Below are 17,119 nucleotides of genomic sequence, written 5' to 3' on the forward strand. Positions count from 1 at the left end.
AGGTACAGGAATTTTGTGTGTGGCATACATTATTCCATGGAATTCCATACTTTTTCTGCTGTTCAATTAAAGTGAACTGTTAAAACATGCAGTTTATAATTACAAGCAATCAACACAAAATTCTGCTTCACAAAATAACTATTCCATGCCAAGTATTCTAATGTTTTATTCCATTATTTCTAATCTATAAGTTAAATACTTTAGCATTATAGATCTTAAGTTCATCCATTTGATGCATTATTTTCTCTTTATAGTGCACATGAGATTTTTACACTATTCTTCTATTGTTTAGCACATACGAATGCACCAACTCAAAAATCCACTGAACTTTCTTGTTTCAATTTAAATAACTTTGTAGAGCCTAAGCAGCTTACATCATCACACACTAACATGCGTTAATAATGAACAGAAATAAAGAACACCCTTATAATATTAGTATTCATTCATATTCATTTCCTACACCATATAGCACCAGATGGGAAACCAATGCAACACAATAGTTCACCAACTACCATTGAAAAAGGCCTATAAGTACGAGGGTCATCCGGAAAGTAGTACCCGTTCGTGCCGCATGAAGTGCTGACGACGCGAGTAGCCGCTGGACGAGGTCAGATAGCTTCAGTGGCTTGTCTGCCTTCTCTGAGCCAAGTTGCGTGACGCTAGCATTGCCTGTGTTGTTTCTGTGATTGTTTACAATGTTTAAAAAAATTGAGAATGCCGCCAGTTGTGAAGTGAGGGCAGTGATTAAATTCCTCAATGCAAGAAACGTTCGCCCATGTGATATTCATCGCCAATTAAAGGAGGTGTATGGAGACAATGTAATGGACGAGTCGTCTGTTCGGCGGTGGTGTCGCAACTTCAACATGGGGAGGGGGAACACACACGACGATGAGCGTTCGGGGAGACCGTCTGTCATTACAGACCAACTGGTGAGCTCAGTTGACGAATTCGTGAGGAACGATCGGCGCGTCACAATTGATGACATCTGTGAGCATTTTCCCAATGTTTCTCGAACAATTGTTCATGAAATTGTTAAACACCATCTGCATTATGCAAAAATTTGTGCAAGATGGGTCCCTCGCGTATCTCAATGAGCTGGCGGCGAAGGACTATGCAGCAGGAATACAGAAACTTGTCACACGTTATGACAAATGCCTTAATTTGCTTGGAGATTATGTTGAGAAGTAGTTTAAAGTATCCTCTTTCAAATAAAATTTTTTATGTTTGTTAATATTTACTTTTGTGTCTTTATTTCACGAACGGGTACTACTTTCCGGATGACCCTCGTAAATAAACAGCACTGATCCTTGAAAAATTGCCACCATAAAATTAAAACTTTTTGTTTTGGTCAAAAAATTAGCCTGGAACATGTTCTGGTTTATATTTAGTCAATACAGTGTGAAACTGATGACCTAATTCCTTTTTAAATTTGTAAATTGACACACTCAGAAGAAAAAACTTTCAAGTAAAAACAATAAGTAGAAACCCACAAAATCTATAATATAATCCTTCTATCCTTAAAATAAAGTTAAAAAAAGAAAATGCATAAGACCAGAAAATAAGTATAAAACTCACTATGGACCAACATGGGCCAGATGAACAGGAAAAATCCAGGATGCCAAAAGAATTGAACAAGATAAATAGATCTTTGCTCTTTCTTGCAAACATTGAGAAGTGCATTTAATGTATTCAAATGAATGTGAAAGTTAATGAAAACATACGACAAAAAAACTTCAAAAGCTACGGCATTGAGTCCTGCAATTCACCACGTATGCATAGTTGCTGCTCATTTAAGTGGCAAATATCCTTTTCCCCCCTGTACGATTAATTGGCCTGAGTTTCCAGCAATGACTTTGAACTTGACTCAATCAGACTCCTACAGTGTATGATTTGGTACTCTAAATCAGGGACACATTATTAAATGTGAGCCATACTACATATTTAAGCCATCATAATATTAGAATTAATAAGAAATTTTCATTCCACTTTAAAGAATTTCCCACTTGTTAATCCATGGACTGGTGTACACCATAAAAAAACATTCCTTCAATAGGCTGCATGCCGTGTTTCCATTTGATTTATAAAATGAAATTAATTTTAAAACTACATGTAGAAAAACAATTCACTATTACTAACTCCACAAATTCAACTGAACTTACTAACTCATTTTTCCACCAGGAATCATGCCATTAATGTGCGTTAGTTTGATTTTCACATTTTTTAGCAGCTCACATTCTACTATTTCCCCAGTCATTCAAAAAAACTCTTTACTTGCATATGTAAATAATGGGTATTAATTAAATTTTTTATTGCTCAATGAATTTTTTTCACATATCACAGAGAACTTATGCCTGAGCCAACAAAGTGTTTTAGAGAGCTTGGGGGTAGCTCTCACTTCTGTGGAACTTTCCCAATGTCTTTCTATAAACACTTGCCCAGTTAGGATGGATTGTCATTCCTCAGAATCCTCTAGACTCAGCAAAAATGTGCCACATTTGAATTTGAATCTTCAAATCTAAGACACTTGGTCCAAAACAAAGAATAACCAACGGTATATCAAAATTCCTGTCACTCTAGACCTTCTTCCAATTGCCTAGCTAGCCTCCCTTGCTTATTCTATCCATTAATGTTTGGCCATGCAGCACCCTTCCAGGATATAATTTTCTAAAAACAACAAAAACCAGACTAGAAGGAAAAGAAGCTGAAAAAAGTATTCAGGTAGGGTGAACAGCAAATTAGCTATTTGTAGTTTGGAAAGCAATTACTAACATAAGTAGGTGTGGATAAAAACACAACAAAGGAACACCAATGAAGGAGGAAAATATTAAGAATGTAACATTCAAAATCAATTACTACTTCCTCCAATTTGCTATAACTAGAATAAAATGTAGCCACGTGAATATCTAAGAGATGGAAAAGATGAATTCACACCAATGAAAAACAAAAATTATGAACAGAAGATAATATGAAAAATGATAAATAGGTTACAAAGAAGTAATAAATTCAATGAGAGAAAGTCAAATGTAATAAAATGAGCAAAAAAGAAAGTGTACTCTTGCTTGTAAATAATCATGTCAACAATTGAAATTAAAGACAGGCAACTAGTTGATTAAATAGAAGTGTCAACGATGTTCTGAACTAATGACAAAAATAAAAGTTGAATAATTTGTCACAACAAACTCAGTCAAAACTGTTCAATTTTTAATGTTATAGCATATTATTCAAATTTATTTTTTCCTAAATTGACTCAAAAAATTCTCCTACAGATGAATCTTGTCTTGCTACAAGTAGTAGAACTCCTTGGGATTAATGAATCTCCCAAATGTCTCTCCATAAACTAGGTAAATTTTTCTACGACACAACATTACCCTACTTTTAATAGAAAAATGTTTACTTACTTGAATGATCAGAATATAATATTCTATCATCAGAAAGTTTAACTGATTATATGAAATGTTATCTTATGTATTTATATTGATATTAAAACACTACTCTATATTACATAGTCCTAGTAAAAACATCTACATTCCCATACTAGATATTGACTACATGCTTTACTACATCGATTAATAAAATATTTTAAATAGGAGTATATCTTATATACCTGTAAAATTAAAAATATCACTACACTGATTATTGTATTAAATTTCTTGTAAATAATAAGCAAATGATCCAAAAGCCTTGATGCAATAATTACTACATGAATATACATGAACTTATTCACAAAATAGCTCTGGGTAAAGTGGTAACCAACCTATGGTATTTACCAGAGGTTGACAAAAATGAATCAAAGGAAACAAAGATATTATTTTAAAGATAGCATTTGGGTGAAAGATGTATTGATTTGTTAAAATGTGGACCCCATGGCGCCTTTCGACAAGAGTAGGCTAATTCCAACGCCAGGCTTCTCTCCACTTTTTCTTTCTCATCCATCCCTAGTGGTGCAAATGACCTCAACTGTCAGTCACCTCCCATAAAAACTACTAATATTACTACTGTTTCTGAAGCATGGACCCTAAGGACACTACCATAAACAGAAGTACTACTAGCAGCCATTTTCTTTCATCCAATGATGAATGATCAAGATCAGATTAGTGAAAATTTACTTCGGCTGTCAGTAACATAAAAATTTCAAAATTCAAAAAATCAACTGATGGCAATACTTGCACTTATTAAGGTACAAACATTTATTTTCTTACCATGGGCATCAATGAATAATTTTAAATTATCGCATAATTCATCCAATGCAAAACTTAATACTGTAATAAATGGTTAATGAAGTTACCTGGACAGCCATTTATACATGGATGCAATAGCAATGATCCAAGCCATCATGACCCTAAGTGAATCAACAATTAAGCCATTCCAAAATTTACAAATGAAGCATTAATAAAAGTAGATTAATTATCAAACTGCACTATAAAAGGAAATGCAATACAGGGCAATTCATGAAGCCGCATGCAATGGTAATGTACATTTAGAAGAAGAATCTTTGAAAGCACATGACTTACCCAGGATTCCCAGTAACACTTTACGCACTAGCAGTAACACACCTTAACCCTTTCGCTGTACATTTCAATATGGAATTCAGTTCTTTCTTACTGTCACTTTCCCTTAAAAAAGTTCAAATTCAATTTTGGAGAAAATTTAATGTCAATCAAATTTAAGTGATGTTCACAGTGTAGCCATAATTGTTTTAGAAGGGTGGTGAAAATACAACATTCAAAGTTCATGCTATACAAAAAATGACTTTAGCAGTGAAAGGGTTAATACTCCGCTAACAATTTTTCAAGTGACATTCTATTAGAGAAATTTGGTGACTCAGTTCTTTCATCACACTTAATTAGAACAAGAGAGAATTTATTCAAAAGAAGCATACAAATTTCAATCACTCATTGTGCTCCATTTTGTTTTTAGGAGTGAAAAATTATAACTCATGACAAATGCAATAACTTGTAATTAAGTTTCAACTTTATCCTTTCAATAATTATTTGGATACCATAAATCAGATTTTTAATTCTACCTTCTTCATACACCAAGATAATAATGTGCTTACGGTAGATATCATTCATTATCTTCCTCTAATGTAGTCAATATAAAACTCTCTACTCAAGTCTTCCAGTAGAATTTGCTCATAAATATGTTAATTGAGAATGAAGGTGCCAGTATTTGCTCATCATTAGATTATACTAAAAGACGTATTAAACTCACAAAGGGCAAACGAATACACCCCTGCATTTTTTAAAAACAAAAACTGATATTTTTTCCATTCAAAATCTTTTTATGTAAGGTTTAATTCCCTTTAACAGTTCCCAATTGTATAAAACATTTTTCTCTATCTAGATAAAAAACGGTTCACAGTTGTCCCCACTCCAACAGCTGAGATACAAAATAAGCCTGCATATAATGACTATAGCCTTCTATCAATTTAGGACTCTTAACTGGAACTTATTCAAGCACCAAAGATAAAATCCTAGCTTCATACTTTTTTGGAATGTTTAAACAGTTAAATAAAAGCTTGGGCACGGTCACCTACCCTTAATGCAAACCCTTTGATTAACTTCCCATTTCCTTTCCTCTTTTTTAATAAATTCATTAAACTTCTATTAGCAGAAATTTATACTGAAGCAAGTACTAACCATGCACTGTTAGACCTAGAGTGCATACTTAGGTTTTAGAAATCAAATACTATGCACTGTACAGTACGACCTCTATCAAAAACACTTTCTTAATCTTTGGTTCAGCTGTTCAGGTGATGGCAGCCCAATCAATCATGTTAAAAAGAATTGAATTAAATATCTTCAATATGACCCCAGCACTATGAAAACCTCCACGCACTGAAGCAGATTGAGGACCCCAAGTACTTACATAAGCCTCCACATAACATATTTTTACTAGCTCAACAAGTATTTTCATCAGATTTCCAATCTTAGGATAGATGACATGAAAGGATTATGATTATGCATTGGTTGGCATAATATTCCTGGTATTTTCCCTGAACTACATAACATATAAGGACAGTTCAATATAGTATGAGACAATTTCCCATAAGTGTCATTGATTTGACTTCACTATTGTATCATTGGCGGATGTTCCAAGTTGATACTCATTCATTTCAGTTATGCCAGCTTCTGAGAATTAAATACAAGGTCTGTCTTCACACTGGGGAACAGGAATAAGTGGCACAGGGCTACATCTGAACTAACGGGAGAATAAGGGCCACACATTATATTGACTTTGGCAAGATATTCCACAACATTAGTGATTTGTACCCTTACATTATTGTGGTGAATCCTTCAGCATGTTGCTTTTGAAATGCAGCCTTTTTATATGACCTAGGATAATTTACAGTTTATCCTCATGCTAATATTTTGGTATTTAACTGTTTTGAGGTAGGTTTTTTGATGGCCACAGACTGTACGCACTGACATTTCCTAGCCTTACCTAACAACACAAAACCTCAAATCCCGATTACAATTAACTGTTCTGCAATTCCACACACATTCTACCTCCCTTCATTCCATCCAACATCCTCTTCCTACCCCGACCTCGCTTGCCTAACAATCTCCCCTCTGTCACAGTCTTAAGAACTCCATCTAGTGGTTGAACCTTCGATATGTTATTCTATGACGACCAATCACAATGTTCTGCATCCATCTTTTCTGTTTTCTTTGAATTTCTTCCAACGATGCTATCTCCTCCCCAATCATGCCTACTAATTTTTTTGATTTACTATCTGTCCATTTCACCTTTTCCATCCTATTTCACACCCAAATATCAAAAGCCTCCAATCTATGCTTCAATGGCCAAATTTCCTAGCACACAGTTTTCAATAGTCATTTATTAATCTGCTTAAATAAAATCCGTCATCAATTCTTTCCTCCTTGTGAAAGCTTCTTTGCTTAATGCAATTTTTCTCCTTATGTCCTTACAACTGAGACCATCTTGGTCCAAAACACTTCCAGTGCATATAAATTTCCACCTACTCTTTTTTTTTACCCTCACATTTTTTAGTGTTTAACTTACCTTTCCTCCTCCTCAAAAACCATATAATCTATGTTTTGCATTAATTGATTCACATACCATACCTATGACATTGATTATCTAATGCACTCAGCAATGACTGTAACCCCATTGCTGACTGTCTAACTAAAACTTGATCATCCACGAACTAACTGATCTTATTATTCTCCACCAACTTTCATTCCAGTCTCCAGTTCTTCCCATACCTCTTTAAACCATTTCCTCCACATAAACATTGAACAGCACCGGTGATAATCGACATCCATGCCTAAATCCTCATCCCAACACTGCCCAGTCTCCCAGACTCCTCTTCTGCCATTCGCACCTGAGCAGTCTGAGATGTACAGGCTGTGGATGTCTCCTATCCCACCTATCTACTCTAATTTTCATCCTAAAGTACATACAACAACATTTTATCTCCAGAGTTGGACTTCAAAAGAAACTCCTTGTCTTCCAGTAACATGAACTTCAACTGTCAACTAACCTATATATGAATATCCTGTTGATTGGGTACGAATAGTTTCAGAACCCAACACTCAGAAACACATTTCATTTACATTTCCTGTTCCCAACATGAGGGTGACATCCTATGAAAATTTTAAATATGGTGCTTTTAATGTTAATTGATGATCTTCTCTCACAATAGCAGCAATGATGTTTATGTTTACTTTCATAAGAGTAGTCACTGGAGGCCCAGGTCTGCCTTTTTATTTTTGATGACACTGATTCTCTCCTATCATTTTCTAGCTGTTGTATACGGGAGCATAAGCTGCTCTAGAATTTCATAGGCCTCAACTGATGCAGGCAACTCAGTCAAAAGCAAAATTTCAATTAAGCATATTGCTCATTGCATATTAACTCCATCATTGCTGTAGATGGACCAAAATATTGCAACTTGCAACAACTACTGCAGATGCTATTCTGGAGTCAAATAAATGAAAATTGTACTAAATATACAATAATATAACAAATATACACCTTAAGCTAAACACCATGAAATTAAATTTTTGCACAATAAATCATGTGAATATATGACCACTGTTTATTGAACAAGCATTATATTTAGCTGCATTTCCTGAATCTAACTATAAATGTAGTACCTTTTTTCAAAATTTAACCATAGTTGAGACTATATACTGTTTGTGATCTCCTTGAAAAATAACCATGAGACAGGCAAAGCCACAAGAATGTAAAACCCTTCACCTTTTTATAACCATTAACCTGCAGCCATATATTCAGATCAAAAAGCTAAAAAGTAATTCAGAAATATCATAAGGAGAAAACCAACTTAACCTTTATAAACTTCAACTGTACAATTGGCCTCACTGACTACACAGGAATCATAATTAAATTCAGTCAACTTGTTCACATTAACATAATGCCATGCTGGTTTTGCCCACACACACATAAGAACCATTCCATAAGTTAAGTATGCAATTCATTGATGAAAACTATATTCCATCAAGATTACTTCTTTGGCATAAATGTGTATTATTTACTTGTACACACTTGTATTTAGTTGGCAAAATATTTGCTGAAATTATTAAATATCAATCTTTACCGATGGCATGAAACCAATAAAGCATTATTCTGCAGTGCTCCATGAAGGTACATAACAACTCATTACCAAGCCATAAACTACCAAATGGAAAGTATATGCACACAAAATTGGATCTCATGCATGTCATTGCTTTTCATTGGATTTCAATGATAAATCCTGAGTTCTTATTAAAATTCCCAAGAATTCAAAGCTTTGTACACACATGCCTTTGATTAATATAGATGTAATGGCCTTTCCAAGCTTAATTTCTCAAGCAACAAACCAATTAAAAGAATCATTTATATGGTATATAATTCTTTCTAAAATTAAGTGAAATTGAGGTAAGGGATAGATGATATTAACAATTTATTGCCACTAAAGGGCTCCTTACGAGCAATTTGCATCTTCTAAAATGCTTATGGCTTTGAGACCACTGCTCAGGTTATCAGTTAAGCAAGTTTCCCGTCATACTGACACTAAATGAAAAACACTTACTCAACCTGACAATACGAACTGCATAAAGATTGAAAAATTTCTCAAGAGACATTACAGTTTGATAATTGACACCATGTTTAATACAGTTTAACTTACACCATTAAAGAGGTTTGCCAATGTAGAAAATCAAAATAGTGTATACGTATAGGTATTTTCAAAAATGCAATGACTGCATTCAAAAATTCTTAGCTTCTAATATAAGAATGCATTTTGTTTCATCTAAAAGCTCCAGCTCAATGATAGAGACAATATTTCCAAAAATATATACAGTAAACTTTTGATTATCCAAAACAATGGATGCATGATGAAGCACAGATAATCGAAAAGCACAGATACCCAAAATATGCAGAAAATATGGTAGAGAGATTAACCCATACATGCAAAGACTCTACTTTTTCATTCCTTGAGATAAAAATTATGTTTTATAGGAATGGAAAGTACAATTTTTACCATTTTCCTTCATTTTATAAGGGCGGAATTTAAGTTTTAAAAGAAAACAAAACTATCACCAAGTGGATAGCAGAATGTATTTACCTAAAGCTAAACCAATCACGTGGTCCGGGAAAGATAAATAACTGGCAAAGGAGGAATACTGACAAAGAATCACTGATATGGATCGATATTCAGCATATAAGACCAATTACAATTATAAAAAATTTTGTTTGTTTGTTTACATTGAGATCAAAATTAAACACTTTTAAGAAAACCAAGATATTTTAAAGATATGCCATTTTAAAAATATACAGAAGTCTCTACGACTTTAATTATCTTTTCGATTGTAATTTTATTAAAATTTCAAGGTGCTAGTAGGAGAACAGCTCTGCTAAAATGGATAATCTGCAGATGGATAATCAAGAGTTTACTGTGCTTAAATAGATACCACAGCCAATAACAGAGGAACATACCTACCCTCACCTTTCGCCAAGTAGTGTTAATTCCTCAACAACATAACAAAGAAGGAAGACTTACAGAAAATGTTAATGCACATTGATCTGATTAAAATTCCAATAACCAACCTTTCCATAAAATAGTCACAGGTAAATCCTCGCACAGCATTATTTTGTTAGTCACTAATCTATTTTTGCTCTTCAAATTCATTCTGCAAACAAAGGTTCATACTCACTCCCCCCACTCCCTTCATCAGGTACACTCCTGGGCTGGGCTTGAGAGCAGCCCTCCTCCTTTCCAGATGATGCTACTGCAGCTGCTGTGCTCATTGGAGAAGTGGTCGGGGAGGATAAAGGAACATTTCCCACTGGGGCACCAACAACAAAAGGGCAGCCAATCAAGCAACGGTGATGCTCACTCTGGGGGTCATCACCACTTTCCCAACCACCCAGGGACCCATTGCAAAAAGCACATGTAACACGATCACTGATGTCTGCATCTGGGCGACTCACGCTACTAGGATTCCAGTAAAATCCTGCCTTGGCAAGAGCGGAGGGAGATACCTTGTCAGGCACAGGCCACCGTTTCCCATCCTCACGACAAAATGAAGCTAAGCGGACCTCTTCTTTCCGGTAATCAGGACCACCTCGGTCATAAACTGATGCCTCACTTCTATATCCCTAAAATTATATCCAAAGGAACAAAATTATGGCGTTGCACCATAGGGATTCCCACAAGAAGTAACATATATATTTATATGAATATATTCAAGAAGGTATGGAGTAAGGGCTTCTGATATTTTGCATGAATAGAGTAAAAATTCAGAAATTAACATAGGCTAAGTTCAAATTGAATATAATAGAACACAAAATATTTAGATTGCAAAAAAACTAGGATATAGAAAAACTAATTCATATTTTCACACACAGATGGCATTACATGCTTCACTTATAATTAATATTTCAATTCATTCACACCAATTAATAGCAACAATTTAACTGTCCCATCCTTTATGCACTTAATATATCTTTTACCAACATACATTATAATTTATATCGACAGCTCAGGGGATGCTTTGTACATTGTAATATCCTGCTAAAAAATTTGATAGTAACAGATTATTTCTTTAAGGAATAACTTTTAAAGTCCATCATTTCTTCTTTTATCCAGTGTTCATTATGCCTAGCAAAATCTATCTTTGTATCTGGCACCCACAAGCCACCAGTAGGGTGTGTGGAAGGAGATGGTTAGACACCAGGCATACAACATCAAAAATTAACTTTTTCTTAAGTTTTAGATACAATATAGGTTGGTAAATATTTTTTAATGCAGGTCATGTTAACTAAAGGTACATGCAATACAGTATCTAAGTTAGAACTCTAGGGGTCACGAGAGCACACAAGCACTTAAACTACATCAAGGTTGTAGTCCATTTAGAGGGTTATATCACCTAAATAGGTAATTTATATTTTTGTCATCTATTCTTCAAAATACATTTGTTTTATTATTAACAACCTAAAGATATCTTGCAGCAAGAAAGAATCTTTTAAGTTCAATTAGGCCATATTGATGCATATTAAAAGGAGAGATTTAAAAAAGAATTAAATCAGCAGTATAGCTAGTTCCATGAATTTCTAAAACTTTCCTATACAACTATACCATTGGTATAAAATGCTTCTGGGATGGAGTTTCTTTTTTGATTTTTGAGGTTTAAAGACTTGAGATTCTATACTTTTGTTCGAGTTTGTTTTTAATTTCTAATAATGTATTTAATCATCTATCCATTGAGTTAAAATCATTAATATTTATTGCCCAAAAAGTCATATATTGGTGGCTATGATTCCATGTCCTGGAGAGAAAATTACTGGATAGAATTTTCAGCGTTGTTAAGACTCGACTCATGCAATGATTACTTTTGAAATAATTTCTAAATTCTGGGGTGAAGTAGTCCCGTGGATAGACTTCTGAGCTACTGACCAGAAAGCTTGCATTTGGCTACGGGTGATTTCATTGGATACCTTCATATTCTATCTATCTACATGGTAATTGCCCACAACCGTTATGGTGTGTGGCAGGGATGATTACGCATTAAGTATGCAACATTAAAATTAAGTCTCTTAATTTTGTAGTTACAATATGTTTCTGTGAAATTTCTTATTATATTCCGGCCCCGGTGGCGGGGCAGGGTTACGTCCTTGTCTGCCAACCCAGCAGTCGCGGGTTCAATTCCCACCTAGTTGGGTTTTTCTCCATCTAGGGTTTGGGTGTTTTAATTGCCAATTGTTATATTATTGTTAAAAAGTCATATGTAAAACGCCTAAAGAGATGTTTTCAGATTAATGTGAAATAAATAAATAGTGCGGAAACATGTTCATTGAAGCAAGATGATAGTTGAAGATTGGAGGCTTTTGAAATGTAGGCAAGGAGGAGGATGGAAAAGGTGAAGTGGACAGAAAGGAAAACAAACAAGGAAGTGCTATTGGAGGAGGAGAGGGGACTCTGGGGAGAAATAATTTCCTGGGAGTGGATACGGACTCAGACCACAGTTTAGTAATTATGAAGTGCAGTGTTCGATTCAAAAAGATGAAACATGGAAGATAGTTTAGGAAATGGAACATAGAAGAACTAATAGGATCGAAATGGAAAGAGTATCAACAGGTTGTAGAGAAAACCATGAGTGAGGAAAAAGACCTGGGTACTATGGAAGAAAAATGAAAATGTATGTTAAAAGGTACATCAAAATCTACAAAAGATATTATAGGAGCTTTAAATAAAAAAAAGGACAAGGAAACCATGGATTGCAGATGAGATAATTAGATAAGTGAGAAGAGGAAATGGAAGAATGTAAATACAGAGTTAGGTAGAAGGGGGAACAAAGAATTAAATAATAAATTAAGATTGGCAAAAAATTGAGCAAAAGAAGCATGGTGGAAGACCCGGCGAGGATATGGAAAGTTTACAGAGGAAGGGTGAAATTGGTACACTACACAAGAAGGTGAAAATTCTATAAGGAAGTAAGATGGAAAAATTCGCTTTAACAATCAGAGATAAGTTATGGAAAATACTAATTGAACCAGGAAAGATCCAAGAGAGATGGAAGCAATGCATAGAAGAACTGTATGGTAAAGAACTTAGGCCATCGAGGTCAGACATTGAAATATAATATGACACAAGTCAAGATAGCTGGGGCCCAGACTCAGTCGATGGTGAGATAGAAAGGGAATTAATAGATATGAAATGAAATAAGGCTGTGGGGGTAAACAAAGTTCTGGCGGAACTATTTAAATATTTTGGAAAAACTGGGAGGAGGAGTCTTTCCGGACTAATTCGTAGCATTTATGAAGGAGGGATTTGGCCGGAAGTCTTTGTCTGATCAGTTTTTGTCCGAACACCAAAACAGGGAAATACAGCAATACCCGAGAAATACAGAACAATAAGTTTGATTTTGCATTCAGCTATATGGCTCTAAGAATCGCCAACAAGATGGAGAGCAGCGTAAATGAATACTTAGGGGACGATTAGTTTGGTTACCGGAAGGGGAGAGGCATACGTGATGCCATAGCAGTAATGAGGTCACTAATAGAAAGGAACTTAGAAATACAATCAGGATGTATCTTTCTGTTTCACAGATTTGGTATATGCTAGAGTGTAATGGGTAGAATTAATGAATGTATTGCTGAAAATAGGAGTAGACTGGCAGGATAGGAGACTTATACGCAACCTGCACATGACACAGACTGTGCAGGTGCGAGTGTCAGATGGAGAGTCCGTACAGGCAGTCTTCAGAAGAAGAGTAAGACAAGGGTGCCCATTACCACCAACACTTTTCAACTTATACATGGAGAAATAGGTAAAAGGGGCAAGGGAAGAACAGGAGGTAGAAATGTGAATCAGTGGGGCATTCATAAAATCAGTTAGATTTGCAGATAGCAAAGCTTTAATTCAGTCAGCCAAGGGGTTACAAACTCTGCTGGGTACATTGTAAGGTCAGTGCCATAGGCATGGGATGAGTATAAATGTAAATAAAACAAGATTATTCGGTTTCGTTAGAAAAGCTAAGCTAAATGTTAAATAGGAGAGCAAAAACTAGAGCACTCGGAACAGATTACTCACAGCAATTCATACTGCCATGTGTTACCTCCCAATTAGCATAGCAAACTCATTTTAAAGGCACTTTAAGACCATCAAATTAAGAATCTCTCACTGACAATTGGGAAACTGTAGCCTCAATGTAACCTCCTTAAACAATTAGAAGGTAAGTACCCATATCTGGATCTTCTCAAAAGGCCCATCAATACACAATTAAGTACGCTAAATAAATAAAAGTTAGTTGCAAACTTGTTTAATTTACTCTTGGGGTTTTACATCAAAACTTAATTATTTACAGGAATAAGAAAGTTTATTTAAAGTGCATCACGGTTATTTAAAGTTCCATCATAATTTATTTACATAAATACCTGTTGTGAAAGTTTTTTTAAACCAATAATTTATATTATTTCTTATTCTCTAAAATCTATTTTTTTAATTATAATTTCCTCATCTTATGCATACACACAAAGCATTGCGGTTTAATCGTCTTCTAGGAAGTAAATCACCAACAAAAATATCCTAGGAAAGGATAAATTGAGCTTCTTACGACCTCTTTTTAAGACTGACTATATTAAATGGTTTACTTTTACAGTGGTGTAAAAATCCCTTGGCGGCTTAAGGAAATATTGTTTAACATAGTCGGTCTAAAAATATCCTAGTTAATGAGTATTTTGAAGTACCTACGTCAACCGCGTAACATGACATGTAATTCCCGTATTATTGTTATCTTTTTATTCCCAAAAACAACATTATAAACTATTGTTTCTGTGGGAATGAGGAAATTATTGAATACATATGCACTAGCTGTACCGATGAAATAATTGTGGCAGTTTTAGAAGGGATTCTTTAAAAGTGTCTTTATCTACTAAATGTGCTTTTCTTTTACCTTTTGCTCCACCTGGGCCGGAGGCGATGACGAAGGAAAGGCAATTGGAATATTGCTTGAACCGTTAGGATTCAGAACAAAAGAGCAATTTGGATTAAGTTCCCTATGCCGGTCTATTGCAGAATCTGCATAGTTCCAATCTGAAATACGGCACCTACAAGCAAAACATTCCACCTCCAGTCCCCGACCAGTGTAAAAGAAGCCAGCTCTTGCTATTCCTTTCGAATCTATTCCCGAGGTTAATGGCCATCCAACGAATGTGCGAAGTCTTTGTTCTTCTGCATGCATTCCATTCAACCGTAATTGAAGAGACAAAGGACGTTGTGCATCTTGGCTTCCCATGGCTATTTCGTTAGAACCGCACTACCGCCATCACCACCTTGATCGCTTTTAGGCAACGTCAGAATTCCAATGGACTGAAACAAAATTTAAATATTTCATAGATAAATAAAATAAACCAATTAAATAACCGAAAACCTAATACATTATTGACATGAAATCAGACTTTTTATGGCCATCGACTAAGCACTCGAACAGAGAAAAAACAATAATTCAGCAAGCTAAGAAACCTGCTGCATAACAAAACATTGGTTTATAAATAAAAGTTATTAACAAAATGACAACGCGAGTATCATGTACTTATAATGGCATATGAACTGCAAAATTCCAACAGAAACAAGTTCTACCGAAATATTAATATGACAACCAAACTTCTAGTTACCGATATAGCCGAATTAATATGTAATTAATTGGAGCAATGGAAATTTAGAACGGAAATGAGTGACCTAAGCAACTAGCGGGTAGCATAAGTCGACGATAGGGCAGTAGTGCTTAGCATTATTTTCTTTGTAAGTATTCTATTGTTTAATATAATTATCAAATCAATTAGGTGATCCCCAAACATAAGCATAAAATATCCCATACCTTGGTTATCAATACCCATGGCTACGTCCGTTTTTCTTAGCATTATTCCTAAGCATACGCCAAAATTTATTGCGATTTCCTTCCTCTGCTCCTTATGACGTCATAGAATAAACATACGGAAGTTTCACCCACTAGCTCTCGTCCAAATCTCTAGTTCCGGAGAATACCAGAAGTGGCGGTGTCACAACATCACTCAGAGTCCTCTACTAGGTCACCATGACAACTACTTATCGTTCGTAGTACGGCATAGGGAAGATATTTTTTGTACGGAGGTCTACGACCCCGCCCACCTTTACCTCAAAATACTATTAAGACAAATGATGGGATTTCTGTTTGCCCCTTCCTCGCACTAAAAATTAGTATTGTTAATATAATTATCAATATTATAGCTGTAGTCTACCGTTTTGGTTGATTAGATACTGGGTACCACTATATTTCTAAGCAAGGCACAACCTATCCCCTACATTACAACAAACTGTTCTCAATTTGCGTAGTTTCTACCTCCCTTTATTTTGTCCAATATGCCTGACATTTTCTTTCACTATCTTGCTTTCCTAACGTTCTCACCTCAATTAGTCTTCAACATTCCCTGCTCAAGTAAATTGTCATGCATCCAAATTTCATACCTCTATTGGATTTCCCCCGACAACCTTCTCTCTCCCCACCTCAATAGTACTTGTACATTTTTCCCTTTCATCGATTTTACCTTTCCATCATGCCATCTCAAAAGCTTCCAATCTACACCCATTATCTTGCGTCAATGTCCAAGTTCCCTTGCCGTACCAGTGTCAAACTCCCCGTTTAAGTTTTTACTAATTGATTTTTAGCTTAATTGCTCATCATCCCTCGCATTAACTCCTGCCACCTAGTGAAAGCTTTGCATAATGAAAATCTTCTTCTTATGCATCCCCCTACTACTTTGACGATCTTGGTCCAAAACCCTTAACAAATGGTTAATTGTTCCACATGCGATGGTTTATATCCTCAGCTTTTTAGGTTTAACTTTACCTTCCTCTTCCTTGAAACCTTCACTTTGTTTACATCCCATGCCTATTGCTCTGATTTTCCAATTCACTCAGCAGAGTTTGCAATCCATTGGCTGACTGACAAGCTTAAGCCTGATTATCCAAAAAACTTAATTTACAGGGTCCTTGCAATAAGTATCGTGGCTGGTTCGCTGTAGCCGCAACGGAACCGGGTGGATGGGGGTCCAACCGGTCCCCCACCCCTGAGGCGCACTTTAGTGCAATCGCCTCCGGGCATGCGATGAGATA

The 17,119-nt window shown here is 35.4% G+C and overlaps 1 protein-coding gene across 1 annotated transcript in view; it reads right to left on the reverse strand.

Moving 5' to 3' along the window:
* The window catches only part of LOC139690407 (death-associated inhibitor of apoptosis 2-like), a 32,515-nt gene extending 16,548 nt beyond the window's left edge, over positions 1 to 15,967 (reverse strand). The window contains exons 1-3 of the mRNA XM_071587852.1: positions 15,846 to 15,967; positions 14,922 to 15,337; positions 10,182 to 10,626 (exon numbers count right to left, since the gene is read on the reverse strand). Of these exons, the coding sequence (XP_071443953.1) occupies positions 10,182 to 10,626; positions 14,922 to 15,263 (787 nt within the window). The 5' untranslated portion in view covers positions 15,264 to 15,337; positions 15,846 to 15,967. The remainder of the gene's footprint in view (positions 1 to 10,181; positions 10,627 to 14,921; positions 15,338 to 15,845) is intronic.
* Between the last annotated feature and the right edge of the window lie 1,152 nt (positions 15,968 to 17,119).

This window comes from Hetaerina americana, unplaced genomic scaffold, assembly GCF_022747635.1.
Source record: "Hetaerina americana unplaced genomic scaffold, ioHetAmer1.1.p SCAF_1, whole genome shotgun sequence".
Taxonomy (NCBI): domain Eukaryota; kingdom Metazoa; phylum Arthropoda; class Insecta; order Odonata; family Calopterygidae; genus Hetaerina; species Hetaerina americana.